The following is a 19,325-nucleotide window of genomic DNA, read 5'->3' as shown; positions in this document are numbered from 1 at the left end:
GCCCGCCTCGGCCTCCCAGAGAGCTAGGATTACAGGCGTGAGCCACCGCGCCCGGCCGAAAGAGATTTATTTTAAGGTTTTGGCTCAAGCAATTATGGAGGCTGAGAAGTCCCACAATCTGCTGTCTGCAAGTTGGAGACCCAGCAGAGCTGGTGGTGTAGTTCGAAGGCCTGAGAGATAGAGAGCCAGTTCATTTCTGTGTAGATTCCAGTGTGAGTTTGAAGGTGTGAGAAGACTGATGTCCCAACTCGAAGAGTCAGGCAAAATGAGAGGCCTAATCCAATCTTCCTTTACCTTTTTGTTCTGTTGCAGCCCTCATCGGATTGGATGATGCCCACCCACACTGGGTAGGGCCATCTGCTTTACACAATCCACCAATTCAAAGGCTAGTCTCGTCCAGAAACACCCTCACAGACATACTCAGAAATAATGTTTAATCAGGTATCTGGGCATCGCATGACCCGGTCAAGTTGACAAATAATATTAGCCATAACAAGTTCCTTCTTTGGGGATTAAATCTGACAGAGCCTAGAGTTTTAGAGAATGTTGCAAATAACTTCCTTTTTTATAAAGATGATTTTCTAAGATCACATAGCAAATCAAAGGAAGATTTGGTGCCTATCTGTTTAGCCCTTCAGTCAACCCTGAGGCCTACTTGGTAGAATTCTTCTAATTGTATCAATAGGTGTATTGAATATTTTTCTGATTGTATCAGGCATGTTGAAAATTGTTTTTCTATTGACAACGCATGTCACATTATACATTATTGGGTGTTCTGGGAGTCTCCTGAAGGGGGAGGGTAGAGGCAATACCTGAGTTTTCCTTTTGTTAAAAATTCCCCAGAACTTGACAAAGCTTGTCAAAAGAAGAGTACCTGGGAGTCTTACCCAAAGGGCAGTGATTATAATGCTGATAATGTCATTTGAGTTCAAAGACCATGTCCTGTTAATTATTGTCTCTCCTGAAGTGTCTGTTGCATAATAAATGCTCAGTAATATTGTTGAGATGAGAATGTGAATCATTTGATAAAGGAAAAAAGATGTTGGCTCTTGGACAGCAGGGGACAACTAATTTTCTTTCCCACTAATTAATCTTTAAACAACTGCTCTTTCAAGGGTCAAATAAATTGGTTAGAACACTGACCAGTGTTCTACAAGAAATAGAAATATGTTCACTAAGTTATGTGGGTACAGAATTGTATCAGTACACATTTCTGAGATAGCTAAAGATTGAAGTCCTAATCATTTATCAAATTTTTCAGAACAGTCTTATGTGTTTCCATTTTAATGATTGAAGCCATATTAAATGTACCCCTTTAACTTGTTCATCTTCCCTTTGATTTCCTCTAACGTGTTTCTCATTTCCTTGCCAAGGGCCTCATCTGTGCTCTCATTCCGTCCTTTCCTGCCTCCTCTAGCAATTAATTACATCAGTCATCTCCCTCTTTCAGTATCCTCAATTTTACCTTCTTGAGTTAGTGGCACGTTTTCTTCTGCCATTATTTTCAAAAAGCTTTCCTCCAAAAAAAATTTAAAAAGCCTTCCCTGGAACCTGTTTTTCTTCAAGCTACCATCCAGACTTTATCTTCCCCCTTGCCATCAAAATTACACAGACAAGTTTTTATTCACTTCTATTTATCACCTGATGCAGTGTCCTCTTCACTCTTTTTTCTACTTCTTCAGCCTTTGACATTCTTGACTGCTTTTACAGTCTCGTATAGTAGAAGGAGGTAGGCTTTGGAGTCAACAGCCTTGGGTTTGGATTCCAGCTCTTTCACTTTCTGTGTGACCTTTGACAAATTCGTATCAGACCTGGTTTCCTCATCTGTAAAGTGGGCATGCCGTGCCCTTTCCCAAATTGGGATTAAACATGTTAAAGTACTTCCTTGAGGGCTAAGGGAAATGTGCTCCATAAATATTCCCTCCCTTCCCTGTTTTGCTTGATTTCTGACACATTGCACTACCCTGTACTGCCATACCATTTACAAGGCGAGTAGTATTATTATCACTATTGTACAAACGAGGAAACTAAGGTCAGTTATCTAGGAGGTGGTGGAGCTGGAATTCCAACCCAGAGCTGTCTGACCCTAGAGTCCCAACCCTAAGCTTCTGTGCTCAATTGCCCGCATACTAAGAGTTGTTGGAAACTGTAAGGATCCCTGGGCTGTCAGTACACCAGTTTCTTCTTATGTCTGCCTTTGAAAATATATTTCATGAAATCTCTGAACCAACAGATTTTTAAACGAGGTTTTCCCATTTCTTTGTGTATGTTTGAGACAAGCCCAGATACATGGGGTCCCCATAGGGGCTTTTCTTATGAAATTAATTGGTAGCAAACGGAGGAACTGTAATAACAGACAGATTTTTTTTGTTTGTTTTGAGAAATCCAGATGGCACATAAAGTGCCAAACCAAGAAATAGAAACCATAAGCAGTTAACTGTAATGGTAGCGCTGAGGAATGATTGTGGGCTTGCACACCAGCAGTGAGGGGAGTTGTAGCTTCATTGACCTTGCAGACTAGAAAAGCCAGAGGATGGCTGTGTCACTCCCTTAAATGTACCTTTTAGCATTGTGAGTAAAGTTCTGCCAGGTGTTCACCTGAGATAATATGGGTATTGCTCCCGCTAAAGAAAACTAGTGATTTTTGTCAGCAAAATGGATCCATTATCTCCTTGCCTACAGAAAGGGAGGGGCCTCTTAGCACAATGTACAGACTTCTACGTATCCCTGTGTACCCACAGCCTGCAACAAAAAGGCGAGAACGTGGAGCAGGATTGCTATCAAGGGCAGTAAGTGGGATAATGTCCCTAAAGCACGTAGAGCAGAGAATGAGTTCCCATGAAGAACTATTTTTTATCACAGCCCTTAATCATTTTTCTTTCCATCTTTTCAGCAGCACTGTGGCTGTAGGTAGGATACTAACCTCTGAATTTTTCCTGTATAGTCTAATCTCTGGCAACTGCTAGGTAAGATACTGACTGTCTTGTCCATTCAGTCTGTTCTTTGAATCCAGTTGCCAGACTTAAGGATGCTACAAGGGAATACAGAATCTTGAAGTGGAGAATTGTTTGAACTCAAGTAAAGTCTAAACCTTCGAGACCATTCAACAATAAGCCTGAAAACTATGCATTGCAATTACAAAGGAAAGGGCAGGCATCAGATGTACACAACATGTAATGACCTCTTGTGGCAGCTGTTGACATTACAGTCATACACATGTATCGGAACTAGTGATAACATCTTTGCGTTTAAAAGGAGTGGCATAGCATTGTAGCCAAGGAGGCAAATCTGTAATTCTTATTTTATTAAATATTTAAATACCATAGAAGAATGCCTCACAGTAACTTCTTTTCTCTCCTTACTTCCAAGGTAAGTAGATTTATTTTTAGGTGGAGACTAGAATTATGACATTTCTTCAGAGCCACAAATTGGGAAGGACGAGCTATTGTATCTCTACCCCTTCACCTTCTTTACATTGTAAAATTAAACGTCCTCTGTAAATATAAGCAGCTGGTAAGGTGTGTATTGATTTTATTAATTAGCTAGTTGGGATCATAATTTATGCCAGGCAAACTACAAATGTAGGTTTATTGCTTAAGTTATAGGGACAGAATTTATTCTATTTGTGGAATAATGTTTTTATAATAGATTAGAAAACTCTTATTTGGTGCTTTGGCAGAATTAGGTTAAGATACAATCTTTTATGAGACTTTGGCATATGAAATTACTATTAAGGGGCATATTTTAATATGATTTGTATGGAAATAAAGTTTATTATAGACAATAAAGGAGCTGTTGGCCTAAAACTAGTATTTTCCCCCCAAAAGGTAATTAATAAGATGTCTCCAACCTCTCTAAAGATCACACTAAGGCAACTCATGGAGGGGTCTTCAAAGACCTTGCAGGAAGTATTAACTATGGAATATCGTCTAAGTCAAGCTTGTATGGTAAGAATTTTTTTTTAATTATCATTTTTTAGTTATGAAAGTAGTGTTGATTGTAGAACATGTAAAATACATTCAGTATAAACATGAAAATTAAAAATTATAATACCTGTAAATTTATGAAAACACAACAGGCCAGTTAGCTTTAAATGTATGGAAGTATTGCTACTCAGATTTTTATTAAGCCTTTATGAAATAGCAGTGACATTTGTATGTAAGTGTAAGAAGTCCTCTAACCTCATGTGGAATTCAAAGTAGAAATTAACCATTTTTTAGACATGATCTCTGTGACCTTGGGTAAGAAGCATAAGCTCTCTAGTGTGAATTCCCTCATTGGTATTATAAAATGAGGGATATTACTTATAAGCGAATATGTATAAAATAAATGCACAAATGGAACTTATTAGTCAGGTACATGTTTTAATTAATAAGTGTTGAGAGTACCACTGTAAATATAATTAGAGTGGACAGTAATCATGTGGAATATTGATTTCATGAAACATGCAAAGTCATAGTTATTTCCTCTTCCAGATGATAAACTCTTTAAAGGCAGAATCATCCCTTATGTTCAAAGGGTCCTTAAAAAGCATCATATCGTTTAGATTAATAAACTTACAGACTAAAGGGAATATTTGGTTTAATAACCAGCAGGCAGACATTCCTAATATACTTTTTTTTTTTGGAGACAAAGTCTCACTCTGTCACCTGGGCTAGAGTGCCATGGCATCAGCCTAACTCACAGCAACCTCAAACTCCTGGGCTCAAGTGATCCTCCTGCCTCAGCCTCCTGAGTAGCTGAGACTACAGGTGTGCACCACCATGGCCGGCTAATTTTTTCTATTTTTAGTAGAGATGGGGTCTCTCTCTTGATCAGACTGGTATCGAACTTCTGCCCTCAAGCAATCATCCTGCCTTGGCCTCCCAGAGTACTAGGATTACAAGTGTGAGCCACCACATTGAGCCCCCTAATATACTTTAATGTCTTGAAATAGTTATTAAGATACTTAAAGCATTTCATCTAATTAGAAATAAAGCTCTATTTGCAATGTCTTAAACTCACTCTTATAGGATGTAAATGGCAGCTGAAGTCTATTGAGTGTTTATTATATACAAGTACTATGCTAGGCACTTTATATGCATTCTCTCTGTTAAATCTCACAGTAGCTCTAGAAGGATAGATACTATTATTGTCTCCATTTTACAGGTGAGGATACTGTGGCATAGAGAAGTAACCTTCCTAAGGTCATGCAGCTGTTAAGTGACAGAGACATGACACGTGAAACCAGGCAGTCTTCCGCTAGTGCCAGTGCTCTTGGCCACTCTCCTGCATACCTCACACAGTCGGTCCACGGTTTCCATTGCACTTTTAGTGCATTGCCTAGATTGATTGATTCCTTCCTTCATCTTCTCAGCAGACATGTTAATTATATACCAGACACTGTGCTAAGTGTTAGGGTTATGTTGTTGCATAAGAAAACAGTCCTTTGTTTTCATGGCGTTTAGTCTACTGAAACTGTAAAGAACAAGTAAACAAAATAAGTATAAAATAATTATAAATTGTGGTAAGTGCTCTAAAGGAAACACACAGGGTTGGTAATAGAAGCGAATGATGCAGGGACAGGAGGGAGTTGGGAGGCAAAGGGAAGCCTGCTTTAAGTAGGTCCGGGAAGACAGCTTTGAGATCTGTGACCTAAAGGAGGAGAAATGAGTACGTTGAAAAGCCTCTTGGGTTTAATAGGGAGTGATTTGATTTTTCATTTGATTTGATTTGCTTTAAGAAGGTAATTATGGCTGAGTGGAGATAGGGAGGGGTTCAAGAGTAGATGTATCAGCTGGCTGTGGTGACACACACCCGTAGTCCCAGCTACTCAGGAGGCTGGGGCAGGAGGATCGCTTGAGCCCAGGAGTTTGAGGTTGCTGTGAGTATGATGATGCCATGGCACTCTAGCCTGGGTGGCAGAGTGAGACCCTATCTCAAAAAAAAAAAAAAAAAGTAGATGTAGAGACCAGACATGAGTTTACTGCAGTGATCCAGTAGTAAAATAGTAATGGTTTAGACTAGAGTAGCATGCTGGCAATGGAGAGAAATAAATTTGAGATAAATGGAGATAGAATTGATAGGATTTGATGATGGATATGAGGGAGAGAATATGTTTAGGAGTTGGAGCTTAGAGGTATGAGTTAGAGATTAAGTCTGAAAGACACTAGTACCAATTAAAAGAAAGTTAGGAATTTATTTACTAAACAAGAGTCCTTACTATGTGCTAGGCACTGTTGGACCAAAAATACATAGGTAAACAAAACACACAAGACCCCTACCTTAATGGAACACTTACTGTATAGTGGAGAAATAGAGTGTAAAAAAGATAAATATATAAAACATAATATAATTACAAATATTAAGAACAAATAATCAAGGAGGATGGGATATTGAACGTAGACAGGATGACCAGAGGAGACCTCACTGAGATATTCCTTGAGTGAAGATTTTAAAGAAGTGAGCAAGTGAGCCATGTGAGTGCCTGGAAGAACAACATCCCAGGCAGAGGGGACCACAGGTACTAAGCTCTGAGACCCGCCTGTGCTAGGAATGGTAAGGAGGCTGCGCAGAGGGGGTAGAAAGTGAGAGATGAGGCCAAAGGGAGCAATGTAGGGAAGGGCTGTGCAGAATGTACAGGGCTGTGAAGGTCTCTGTAAGGACTTTGGCTTTTGTTCTGAGTAAAATGGGAAGTCACTAGATGGTTTTCCGCAGAGGAATGCCATGATCTTCTACTTTGACAGAACTGATCATCAAGGTCATGTGTTGAGCACTGAATGGATAAGATCCCATAGAAAGAAAATGAAAGAGACCAGATCTGAGCCCTGAGGAACTTCAACATTTTGCAGTGGGATAGAGAAAGAGCAGTGGGAGGGGAAAAAAGGACTGAGAGGTAGGAGAACCAGGAGAGTATGGTGTCACAAAGCAGGAGAGAAATGTTTTAGGGAGGAGAGAGTGATGAACAGTGTTGAATATTGCCAAAGTGTCTATAGATGAGGGTAGAAGTGTCCTTTGAATTTGATGACACTGAAGTTGTAGGTGGCGTTGGCAAGCCATTTTAGAGGAGTGTGGTGGCGGCAGATACTCAAGTGCATTAAAGTTGGAGAGGAAATGAGAAAATGGGATGTGAAGAAGTAGAGGCAATATGTGTATACAACTCCCAGAAACAGAAATGGGGTAGATGATGGGACTGTGGAATCAAGTGAAGTTTCTTTATTTTGTAAGATGGAAAGTACCAGAACATCATTGTAAATGACTGGAAATGATCCAGTAGAGATTGATAATAATACTTAATATTTGCCGAGCACTTGCTGTGTGTCGGACACTGTACTGGGATATGGATTAAAATAATTTGATGATATTGCCATTTCATGTAAGGAAACTGGGCGTTAGAAAAACTACTAGCCCAAGGACACATGGTTAATATGTAGTAGAACCAGGATGTGAATTCAGGCATTTGAACCATAAGCACTCAGCTGCTCAGTTATATTGTCTACGTTGATGATGCCTGGAAAAGGAGAAGTGGATAACCCCTTGAGGAGGCAAGAGGGCATGGGGATTGGAGGGCAGGTGAGGGCTGGCCTTTCAAAGGGGAATGGTTTCTTCCTCCACAGTCATGAAAAGGAAGACAAGTGTAGTTTGGCTACAGGTGTTTTAGTGGTAGGAAGACAAGACTGTTCGTATCTTGCAGTTAGAGTAGAGTGTGCTCTAGCGGTAGAGCTTGAGAGGGGAGAAAATGGTTTAAATCATTATCTTGGGGAGTGTGCAAGAGATCATGGATTGTTCTGTTTTCCATGCCTGTTTGAGATTTGTGATCATGAATTTTAAATGAAACCAGTCACAGTTGTATGATTTTCTGTAGCAAGATTTAGCTGCTCAAATGTAGGCAGAAGTACATGTTAGGGTTCAGCTGGTGCCGGGATTTTGCCAGGTTTGTATAAAAGAGAAAGAAGTTTGAGGGAGATGAGGACATTTTCAAAGAAAGTGCCATATTAAAGGACTGATGAAACTGAGCTGAGTGAAGAGCAAAATGAAGCCAACACATTGGGGAGAAAGTCATAGGATCTGTGGACCTCAGTAAGAGCAAGGATTTGCAGCAGTGGAGATACTTGCACAAATACAAGATCAGGAGGTGGTGATCACAGAGTGGGTTATCAGAGGTGGCTCAGTCTCTGAATGTCATGGTTCAGGTTGTGGCCATGAGAGTGGGAGGCTGAAGTGGGTGGAGGAGAGAGATGATCACCAGGAATAAGAACACCTAGAAATTATCCCCCTTTAATCTCAATTTTCTTTCAGGGAGGTCATGACTTTCATGAAGGCATTAGAGCTGGTAAGTGACAAATAGTTGTGTTTCCTTCCTGGCTATTAGGGAAATAGATTTGTGAGCATATGCTGTTAAAGATGATACAGGCTGCATATCCCAAATCCAAAAATTTGAAATCTTAAATGCTCCAAAATCTAAAAATTTTTGAGTGCTGACATGACACTCAAAGGATATCCCCATTGGAGCGTAAGTATGATGGAAATATTCCAAAATCTGAAACACTTCTGGTCCCAAGCATTTTGGACAAGGGATAATCAACCTGTAGTTATTTTTAGTGAAATCAAACCTTTATAAAGTTTGCAAAATTGTGTTTTTTAAAAAAATATTACCATCTGGGATATAAGGCAAGATCAGTCCTTGAAACTAATATTATTTAAAAAAATTTGCATAATGTGGCACTACTCCCTAATTTATATGTTAAGAGGTAATTCTGCTCCTACAGACTCACCTCTGATAAGTGCAGTGTAAACTTGTGAACTCATCCTGCTGCTGCGGCCTTTAAAACATGCATTTATTCCCCTGCAAAAAGCCCTCAAGTCCCCTACCCTTCTTCCCTGTTTTGTCCTGGCCTGGCAAAATCAAGCAGTAGTCAAACCATATTATTCACCTTCTTGCCTGTACTTGAGCAGTTAAACATCACTGGGGAAAAAACCATATGACATAATTAGTAACATTTGCAAATGTTCTTATTAATACTTTCCACTTTTGCTTATCATCCCCAAAGTGAGAATATTTAGAGAAAGTGAAGTGGTTGATTGTTTTTTTCTAGCAAACTTGCAACAATTCCTTTTTATGTATAACATATATCCCTATATAGAGCTGTTATTTATGTTGTATAAAACAAGTTATTTCCTTTTATATGCACTTTGCATATCTAATTTTCTTATGTTTTTATTACTCATATTAATACAGTACAAACTCTGTTTATACTTTTTTGTCTGAATAAAAGGTTATGTTCTCTGAGCTGTAAGCTTTGATGAACACCAATCACATGATATATGAGAAATAAGCACTTAATTCAAACCCTTTTAGAAGACACATGGGGTTGAGTCAGAGGCTGGATTTTACTTGGTTTTATAGAAAAAGTAAAATATGCATTTTTCCCACTAATCTCTGCAAATTCTTCATGCATGTAGATTATAGCCTAGACCTCTAATTTTAGGGAACCTGTATGCTGGTTGGGTTATATTGATAAAGTATTCATTATATGTTATAATGGCCCTTCTTAATAAAGAAAGGTATTGTTTTTAGATAAGTACTCTCAGTTATTTTAAGGAAAAAACTGAAACCAAGCATCATCAAAGTTCTGATTCATAAAGCAAGTGCTATTCATGCTACTTTTTAATGAAGATAAAATATATTGCCTCCTCTTTCAGCTTAGCTTGTTTATTCAGAAAGCAATATCCTGGGTAAAACCGTTTAGTGTTCTTACATAATCAGATGTTTGCTACGATTTGCTAATTATAAAAATGTGTTAGCATACCAGATAAATTAAGCTAGCAAATTAGGGAAATAGTTATTAAAAATTCTTACTCTTAACATCTACAGCACACTACTTCTGGTTATAGAAAAAAATGGGCTATTTTAGTAGAGGATAGATAGTTACCAAATGGAGTTTGAGTGGGTATCTCAGGAGATCTTCTGAAAAACTTGAGCTGCCTACATGGCAGGAACTTAAGCTATATCTATTTTAGGTAAAAAATTTTGTTCACTTGAAATAACAGAGATTTGATTAATATTCTCTTTCCTTTTGCTCTTCAGTGGGATCTCAAGGAGGTAGATAGTATTGGCCAGAACACTTAAAGAGAAAGAAATTCTTGTGGAAATCCTAGTATTGTTCTTGGTTTACACCATCCAGGGAATATATAAAACTTTCAAATTGGTAGGGATCAGAACATCAGTGTTTAATATCACACTGAGCCAATACCAGAATCTCATAGTGTAGGGAGCCAAACCCTAAAAACCTCCAGTATCCACATTTAATTGCATATAAGCTTCCTTCTGCCTACGAAGGCAGTCTTCCTTCCTTGGATCCCATACTGCTGCGACTTAACTATTTAGCCTTTGAATGCCAAATTAGGTTTTCCCATTTCACTATAGTGTTTGTATATTTAAATATTTCCATTCTTCACAAGAATTATGTACATTTGAGCATGGTTGGAAATTTGCTGCTACAACCATACCTTTAAAAAAAAATAGTTTTGAATTGTAGATTCACATGCAGTTGTAAGAAATAATATAGAGATCCTGCATACCCCCACCTCGTTTCCAAAATAACAAATTTGTATAACTACAGTATACTTTCACAACCAGGAAATGGACATTGCCCTCCTTTTTTGAAGAGAGGTTACAAATTGTCTCATACTTACAATCCTGTGGGGATACTATGTGGCTGCACTAAGTGATGACTACACTGAAATAGGAGAAGTAAAAGGTTTTGTGATAACCTAAAGGTGGTTGATTTTTAAACTCAGAGCTGTCTGAACTGGAGGATTCAGCAGAACAACAATATCCACATTTAAGTATGCATAAAGTCCCCTTCTCCTACCTTAAGTGATTAATTTTCCTCCCAAAACCCAATGGGTGGAGGAGGTTAGTAGGCACATCTGGGACCTCTGCCCTCCCCTGTCTTCCTTTTAAACCACACCAACTCTGGTTTTAGCTGCTTTGTAACATGGAGGTTTCATTTACGATTTTATTTGAAAAAGAATAAAGAGTTCTAATGTTTTAACTGCTGGATTAGTTAAGTAGGCTAGACGTGAGGCTTAGAAAGTTATAAAATACTCATGCCAGTCATCAAAAGTATAATATATTGCTATCTATACAGATTCCTTGGAGGTTTAATTTAAAAGAAAAATAGAACATGTGCAAAAACTTAAACTTTGGGGGAAAAAAGTACTATATAAAAATATGCCTAGTACAAGATAGTTTCTGTCAATTCAGTAATTAAAATCTGGTAATACCAGAAAGAAATGTACTGACATCTGTATCTTCTCTTGACAGTTTTAATTGATAAAGACCAGAGTCCAAAGTGGAAACCAGCTGATCTAAAAGAAGTTACTGATGAAGATGTGAATAATCACTTTAAGTCTCTAGGAAGCAGTGATTTGAAATTTTGAGGTGACTGGTCTTTTCCAGGTATATTTTGGAGCAGTGGTTGGCAAACTGCAGCATATGGTCCAAATCCAGCTTGCTGCCTGTTTTTATACAGCTTGCAAGCTAAGAATGGTTTATGTATTTTAAAATGGTTGGGAAAAGAATCAGAAACTAATATTTCATGATTTATGAAAATTATATGAAATTCAAATATCAGTGTTCACCAATAAAGCTTTATTGGAACATAGCTGTCCTCATGTTTTACATATTATCTATGGCTACTTTGAATTGAGTAGTTACAACAGAGATTGTATGGCCTACAAAGCCTAAAATATTTATTGTCTGGTTCTTATCAGAAAAAGTTTGCCAACCCGTTTTAAAAGATGGGAAAATTCAAAGGTCATTAAAGATTCTCTTGAGTTAGTATATCTAATTGAAATGGTAACTATGTTTGGCTTTTGGTAGTGGTTTATATGTTGATTAAATAAACTTAGGTATAGATTATCAAAAATAAAGACACTGAAAGGTTTTTTTGGGATACTGTATTAATGCCTCATAGAATTTCCTCCATATATGAGTGTATTTTTAAATAGTTGGGTTACTGTAGCAGAAGAGCTCCTTTTATAAACATTAGAAATCTTGGGCAAAGAGAAAAGGTTTTTATGAAGTTATCTCTCTAGTATTATTAACTCAGCCTTGCCTTTCTTAAAGTAATCAGAATACCTTCCCAGGGTAAAAATGAAAGCATTGTTTCTTGTTATTTGCAATATTTGTTACTCTGGCAGAATGAGAAATTAGGAAACTGCCCATCTCTAAGATAGAGACATTCTGGTTTTTATAATTTACATCAGACGTATGTGTGATAAGTTAATTGTACTTACACAAGGTGCAAATCAGGAGAAAAAACTTAATTGAAAAGACTTTTGTTCAAAATATAGCCTCAGTAATTGGTATTGTTGACAAAATGTTTTTTTAAGGTATACAAGAAACTGCAAGATGTTATAGACTCAAAGTTCTAGGTAAGAATAATTTCTAAAGGTCAGTTTATCATTTATTTTGTAGCTTGTTATAGTTTCTCCTTCATCCCATACCCCTTAGAAACTAAGAGAACTTCAGGTTTGTAAGAACAAAAAGCCAACAGAGCTGAAAGAGACATAAAAAGAATATGTCCTGTACCTCTCTCATAAAGGAGAAAATTGCAGCCCAGAAGATATTTGTTTAAATTTTCTCAGTTCTTAATCTATTTTATATGAAGCATTTTTCTTCTAAAAAATCCAGGAACAGATGTGGAGTAAAGATGCCATGATATTGAACATGTTTTCATTTGTATTCTTAAAACTCCTAAATTGGACCTGAATGATCCAAGAAATTATTTGTATAAATGGATTTTTATTTGCTTTTACATTTGTTAACTGCGCAAAATGTGTTTTTTATGTTGTTAAAAGATTCGAAAGTATAATATGTAATGTTGAAAAGCATTTGCCTTCAGTTAAATAAGAACTCATAACTAGTTAATTGCAACTGGACTTTTATTGTACAGTTACAAAAAAAGTTTTCACAAAAATATTTGGAAAAAATATACCACTTCATAGCTAAGTCCTACAGAGAAAAGAATCTGTTAACAAAACTTGAGTTTTATAAATTAAGATGCAGGTAGTGCTTCTGAGCCCATGGTGCCAGGGAAGACATGTCCTATTTGGCCATTCAAATATAGAAGGAGAGCATTATGATTAAGCAAACAACGTATTTGTTTGTTAAAACTTTGTTTTTAAATTGCTATTCCTTGACATTACTTACGAAGTATCTCTAACTTTTGATTTCTAAAACTATGTAATACAAAAGTATACTTCTCTCATTTCATAAAATGCCAATGATATCAAGTAGGATATGAGTATTATACTACTATATTCATTCAGTGTGTCTGTTTTTAATACTAATAAGGCAATTTGACACAAAATATTCCTATGGGACTAAGATAATTGTTTTTTGTCCCCTTCAAAATTGTGCTTTAAGTGCTAACAATCACAGGCAGTTTGCAAAGAACTGATAAGGCAACTAAAAGTGGAGAATTCTCGGATCAAAGGCATGTAACTGAAATGTAACAGCACATGAGAGACACTTGGGGAAGGCAACAGCGAAGCATGTTTGTGGGGTTAGGTAAGTCTCTGTAAATAAGGAATTGGCATGTTTATTTTCTCTAATAATCTGTTTCCACAGTTGCCACCTGGAGGTTCTTTGCTGTGCTGATAGAGGCTCACTTGCCCTTACACTGGATGTTCCAAATGTTTGCCTTTCCAGTAGCTCAAAATTCTTTCCGTCTTCTGTGCTGTATGTTTCCTTCCATCTCAGTAGACCTTCTACTTTTTTATTGTTCATGAAAGACCTTCAAAATGAAGTAAAGCCAATATTTCAATATAAATGTATAAAAGAAGGCTAATTATCCTATCAGAGATATTCTCATCCATCTTGTCATTAGGCCAAACTATATTGTGATGAGATGACTATCATATGTAGTACAAATTTGTTTATTCAGCTCCTACCTGCCCCCAACTTGGTTTATCCATTAGCTCACTGATTATGCAAGTCTTGTAGTTCCTTGTTCATGCATTGGCATATAATGCAGCATATATTTCAAAGATAAGTCTCCGGGAAATATTGTACACAAGATATACTCTATTAAAATATTATTCAGGGGCACAGGGGTGGGTTCTCAGTGACAAAACTGTACCGCCATAGTTGCTGAGAGAGGGCAGCAACAGGGATTTAGACTTCTTGCTAGATATGGATCTGGGAGGCATCCCTGTTAAACTCCTGGGAGATAGGGGCCCAGGACGAGAAGGAACCTGAAGTTAAAATGTTTAGATATAACCAAAACCTGCTAGTCGCTATCTCTGTGTATGCTGACAAATTTAATGGGACATGCTGCTTTATGTGGCTCTGTGTCCTCACCGTGATACTTACTATTCCATATACCTAATTATATCTTTTAAACAGCAAGTAACCTTGCAGCAAAGATCCTGACATGAGATATAAAATGAATGAAAAACCACCCCATCTAGGCTTTTGTCTGAGTAAACACTCAAAAACCTAAACTTCTCTTCATGACCTGGAAATGTTTTATACTTATGGGAAACTTTGTGCCCTTAACCTGATGATTTCAGATCCTTGTAAAATAGAACAACAACCATTCCTCTTCATACAAGTTGCTAGACTGTACAATAGGGACGGTATGAATCCTGAGACTAGGTAGAATTAAAGTTGAATGATGAGGTGTCCAGAGGCTAAAGATGGCATATCACTCATTTCAAATAACTTTGCTTGTGTAACTTGGAGAATTCACTCTGATTGGGGGTTTCAAAGTATTGTTAAAATTAAAGGTAGCATTCCTACCTGCTTACGATGTCATATACATATTTATCTCATTACAAAGGTCAAGCCTTTTTCTGCCTTTTAGATTTCAATAACAATGGTGTATTAATAAAAGGATCTAACATACACAGGCTTAAATAATTTCCTTTTAAACTCCATATGTAGCAAATCTTGATGACAAGATTATTCTAGAAACTCAGTCCCAATTTTCCTACAAGTTATATCCCCCCCTGCAATTTTTTTAATCACTTATCAATCTTTAATCAGTACTTAATCCTTTTAAAAAGTGCATCTGTGTGTGCTGCAACAGTAAAGACTTCCCCTTTCCCCAAAGATAGCCAGACTCATCAAAATAGTATGGTAGATGGCTATAAATGTCCTATAGGCATGTATTACCACTAAAAAAATAAATACATGAATACTCTCCTTGACAGGAATGTTCTTATAGTACAACTGTAAATACTCATGTATTAGCTGGGCCCATATTCCAGCCCTCTGTATCTGAGGCAGTAAAACTTAACATACAATTAGTACTGACACCAGGTTTTGCTTTCTACTTTGCAGGTAGGCTGCTTATTTTTAAGATATACTGGATTGTTGTTTATAAAAGGTACCCATACTTGTTTTCTTTGTATAGTTATATCACTGGGCTGCTTATTAATTCAATGCAATAAATATTAATGTTATGGCTTCTGTAAATCATTATCTTTTTAAGATGGCTTTGTATGCAATGTCTTCAGTCATCCAGTAATAGCTGTAGCTATTTAGGGCCCTGAGATTCAAGGTGGATAACTTCTACATGAGTTGCTTTCTAATGCTAGATCATTTGTGTTAAGAAGTGGAGATCCTTGACACACATGGTTTTGACAAGTAAGACCCACTGCTGATCACTATGGCTTGAGTGCCATTCCCTTGCTAAGGCATTTTGAGAAAACTCTACATCTGGGTTTTTTGGGGGGTGTGAATTAACAGAAATTTTATTTTAAAGGAATGTCTTTAATCATTTGGAACTTGGAGCACTTATTGCTCAGCATTTTCTTTGGTGATATCATTACTGCCTCAGGAAGAAAGTGCTGTGACATACAGCTGCTTACTGGGTATCACAGGACCTCTGTTCAGCCCTTCAAATGACTAAAATCCAAGCCCAAGCAGAGAGAAATTACTGTCAACATAGAACTGCTTAAAACATATTTCATCTTAGGTGTTCTTACACTAGTGACATAATCATAGACATGTTTTACAGCCAGCTGGAGTTATTTGTACTTATTCACACCAGTTTTTGCTTTTGTTTTCATGTATTTAAGCTAGCACCAACTATATAGCCAGTCGAGAAAGCGTTGTCATTCTGCAGCATCAGGGCCCTCATACTCGATGTATGGGATGTCATAGTACATGACGTTATTGAATGCCCATTGGTTCAAGGCATCACACAAGATTTCCTGGGATAGGCGCTGTGCATATTCAAGGACCACAGTACTGGTCCCCGAGGGTTGCTTCACTTCGTTTTTGACAGTAACCGAAGAAGGCATCAAGTTTTCTTCATTCTCATGCTGCTTCTCAGGTTCAAATGGCGTAGAAAATGGGAAAGTTTGCTTTGATTTCACACAGCCCATGTTATAAAGAGCTTGGACTAATGAAGGAAAGCAGTAGCAAAGACTATTTCAGCAGCATCTTTAGAAAAACGAGAGTTTGTCCACGTGATGTTGACCAGTGCTTTCCCCCTCTCCAGGTCACTTCAATAATCGATGTTCCCTTTCAGCACTCTTCACGTGTAGTGTTTATCTGTCAAGAAAAGGGAGGTTTCATTTTGAAGTTAATAGAAAGCAAAATTATATACGATTCAGTAGCATGTAAAAGTCCCTTTCACGTGGAGGAAATGTGAGGTAACAACAGCTTTATCTTGGCAATTTACAAAATAGGAAAATGTTTTTTAAAGATCTTGAAAATTTTATAAAACTGCAAACAGTTCAACTTTCGCTAGCTTAGATTTATTTATCTATACCAAGGGTCAGCAAACGATAGCTCTTGGATCAAATTCCAGTTGCCTGTTTTTGTAAATAACGTTTATCAGAACACAGCCATGCTCATTTGTTTGAAAGCTGTGGTTGCTTTCATGCTACAGTGGCAGAATTGAATAGTTGTAACAGACCAGTGGCCCACAAAGCTTAAAATATTTACTGTCTGGCCCTTTACAGAATATGTTTGCTGACCCCTGATCTATATTGACAAAGGAAATAAGCATATCAAAATTTGCTCCTGTCCTAAACTTTAGAGTCAGGCTTTGTCCCCTGGTGTAATATTTACAACTCAAAGAATAGTAAAAAATGATAGCTTTTACACTAGTGCCAACTCTAAACAACACAGGCTAGACATAGCAAAGGCACCTATTTTTTCTTATGAATTCCCTATGAAATTATATGAAAAGCTCAGATTAAAATAAGCTTAAAGATTTTTTTCCTCCTAAATATCTCATTCTTACCCTTGTTTGATGTTTGGATGGTAAGTAGGCTACCATGCGTGTGATGTTCCTTCTAACCTTCCCAAGTGGGTGTTGCCACTGAATGAACTTCTCTTAAGAAAGGACTTGAATCGATACAAAACAACTCCACTGTAGGTGAGTGCAGGCAGTCTCTATGAATGAGGTTAATGGTCCCTGATTATATCTTAGTTTTTAGACTAAAGCCATAGCACTAAAAATTCATAAAACTCAATTGACTTGTTTCTGAAACCATTGATTTTTAAGAATGTAAAGGCTAGCATGCATCTAATTTATTTTTTAATAGTTTGTAATTAAAGATGTCTAGAGAAGGTGATGTTTGCCAGGTCTACTGCTGTATATTCTTTAGATTTCTATAAATTCTACTCAGTTTCTCTCATAATAGTCTTATCTGTTCCCTAACCCTAATAAGGGTGATATGGGGGGAACGGAGAAAGGAAATATACCTTTTGCTTTTTATGCCCTACTTCATGCTCCAGATTTCAGAGATGTATTTCAAAAAGGGAACAAGGGATATGTGTAATGTCTGTCTTGCTTACTAGACTGAAATCCCTGAAGATGGGGACTGTCTTGGTTGTGCATCTCCAGCATGTTATGACTTACCCCATAGTATCTATTTTGTAGTATGAGGGATGGTTAAGGGAACTGGACATAGTTAACCTGAAAAAATTTACTTAAAGAAGTCAGTGAGTGTCAGATAAATGGCTGTGAGAAGAATCATCAGAATATCCTGTGTTTTCTGCAAAAGCAGCTTTTTCTTAACTGTAGTGCCAGATTTACACTTTCACCCCAAAACAATTTTAAACCCAGACAAAATATGTCAGCAGGTATTTTCAGGCATTGAGCTTTAAACAGGCAATGTAGGACTGATTCCTGAGAAGGGACACACAAGATGTTAAATCCCACGATTGATCATCCTAGGGTTCTGCTTGGGGCTATCTTCCAGCATTATCATGTGGAGGTTGAGCCCAAGGAGCGTGGCAATTCTAAGCTGAAGAAGCAGAGGTTTGGGTTACTGAAGCAACTGGAATTTACAAGACAGTTCAAGAGAAAAGAGAACCTTGGGGAGGGAGGCAGAAATTTGCAGGGTACTTGTTTGAGTGCTGGGGTGTGCAGGATAAGGATGTGTAAGACCTAGCAAAAAATTATTTGCTCTGAGACTTAGAGTTGAACAGCGATACCAGAAGTTATACAGTATTGGGAATCCTTGGAGTTTCACCCAGAGTGGAGAAATCTCATTGAACACTTAAGGCATTTAGTTACTACTAAGAAATGTGACACCATTTTAGGAGTCAGGAGCATACCTTAGAGCAGGGGCTGGCAAATATTTTCTTAAAGGGCTAGATAGTGTATGGCTCACAAACCTAAGTCCTATGCTGAGTGTTTATGCCCCTCCTGTTCATATGTTGAAACCCCAAATATGAGTGCCCTTGTAAGAGACCCCAGAGAGCTCCCTTGCCCCCACTGCCATGTGAGGACACAGGGAGAAGCTGGCCATCCATGAACCAGGAAGTGGGCTCTCACCAAAGTCAGTTCCTTTATCTTGGACTTCCCAGCCTACAAAACTAGGAGAAATAACTTTGTTGTTTACAAACACCTAGTTTATGGTATTTTGTTACAATGGCCTGAATAGGCTAAGGCACATATGGCCTACTTCACAACTATTGAGCTCTGGTACTGTAGCACAAAAATAGCCACAGAAAATATATAAACAAATGGGTGTGGCTATATTCCAATAAAACTTCACTTACAAAAACAGCTAGCTAGCCTATGAGCCATATTCTACTAAATTCAAATAGAAATAGTCCCACTCTAACAAAAAATAATACCATTTAAAGGAAGATAACGTGATCCAGACTCACTACAAGGTATTATTCGTGATGTCTATAAATCAATAAAAGCCACGTAAAGAAGCAAGAAAATGTGAACCACAATCAAGAGAAAAAAATTGCTAGAAACAGGCCGGGCGCGGTGGCTCACGCCTGTAATCCTAGCACTCTGGGAGGCCGAGGCGGGTGGATCGCTCAAGGTCAGGAGTTTGAGACCAGCCTGAGCAAG

General features: G+C 37.7%; 2 protein-coding genes across 3 annotated transcripts in view; one reads left to right on the top strand and one right to left on the bottom strand.

Annotated features, from left to right (window-relative positions):
* HIBCH (3-hydroxyisobutyryl-CoA hydrolase) overlaps positions 1-11,650 on the top strand; it is a 102,395-nt gene extending 90,745 nt beyond the window's left edge. The window contains exons 8-10 of the mRNA XM_012647920.1: positions 3,828-3,947; positions 8,278-8,311; positions 11,309-11,650. Of these exons, the coding sequence (XP_012503374.1) occupies positions 3,828-3,947; positions 8,278-8,311; positions 11,309-11,424 (270 nt within the window). The 3' untranslated portion in view covers positions 11,425-11,650. The remainder of the gene's footprint in view (positions 1-3,827; positions 3,948-8,277; positions 8,312-11,308) is intronic.
* A 3,776-nt stretch (positions 11,651-15,426) lies between these two features.
* LOC105813288 (chromosome unknown open reading frame, human C2orf88) overlaps positions 15,427-19,325 on the bottom strand; it is a 19,305-nt gene continuing 15,406 nt past the window's right edge. For both annotated transcript variants that reach the window (XM_012647929.1, XM_012647930.1), the window contains exon 2: positions 15,427-16,552. In XM_012647929.1, the coding sequence (XP_012503383.1) occupies positions 16,111-16,383 (273 nt within the window). In that variant the 5' untranslated portion in view covers positions 16,384-16,552 and the 3' untranslated portion in view covers positions 15,427-16,110. The remainder of the gene's footprint in view (positions 16,553-19,325) is intronic.

This window comes from Propithecus coquereli, unplaced genomic scaffold (genome assembly GCF_000956105.1).
Source record: "Propithecus coquereli isolate 6110/MARCELLA unplaced genomic scaffold, Pcoq_1.0 Scaffold279, whole genome shotgun sequence".
Lineage (NCBI taxonomy): Eukaryota > Metazoa > Chordata > Mammalia > Primates > Indriidae > Propithecus > Propithecus coquereli.
The sequence above is the reverse complement of the archived record's forward strand: the minus strand, read 5'-3'. Positions and strand labels throughout refer to the sequence as shown.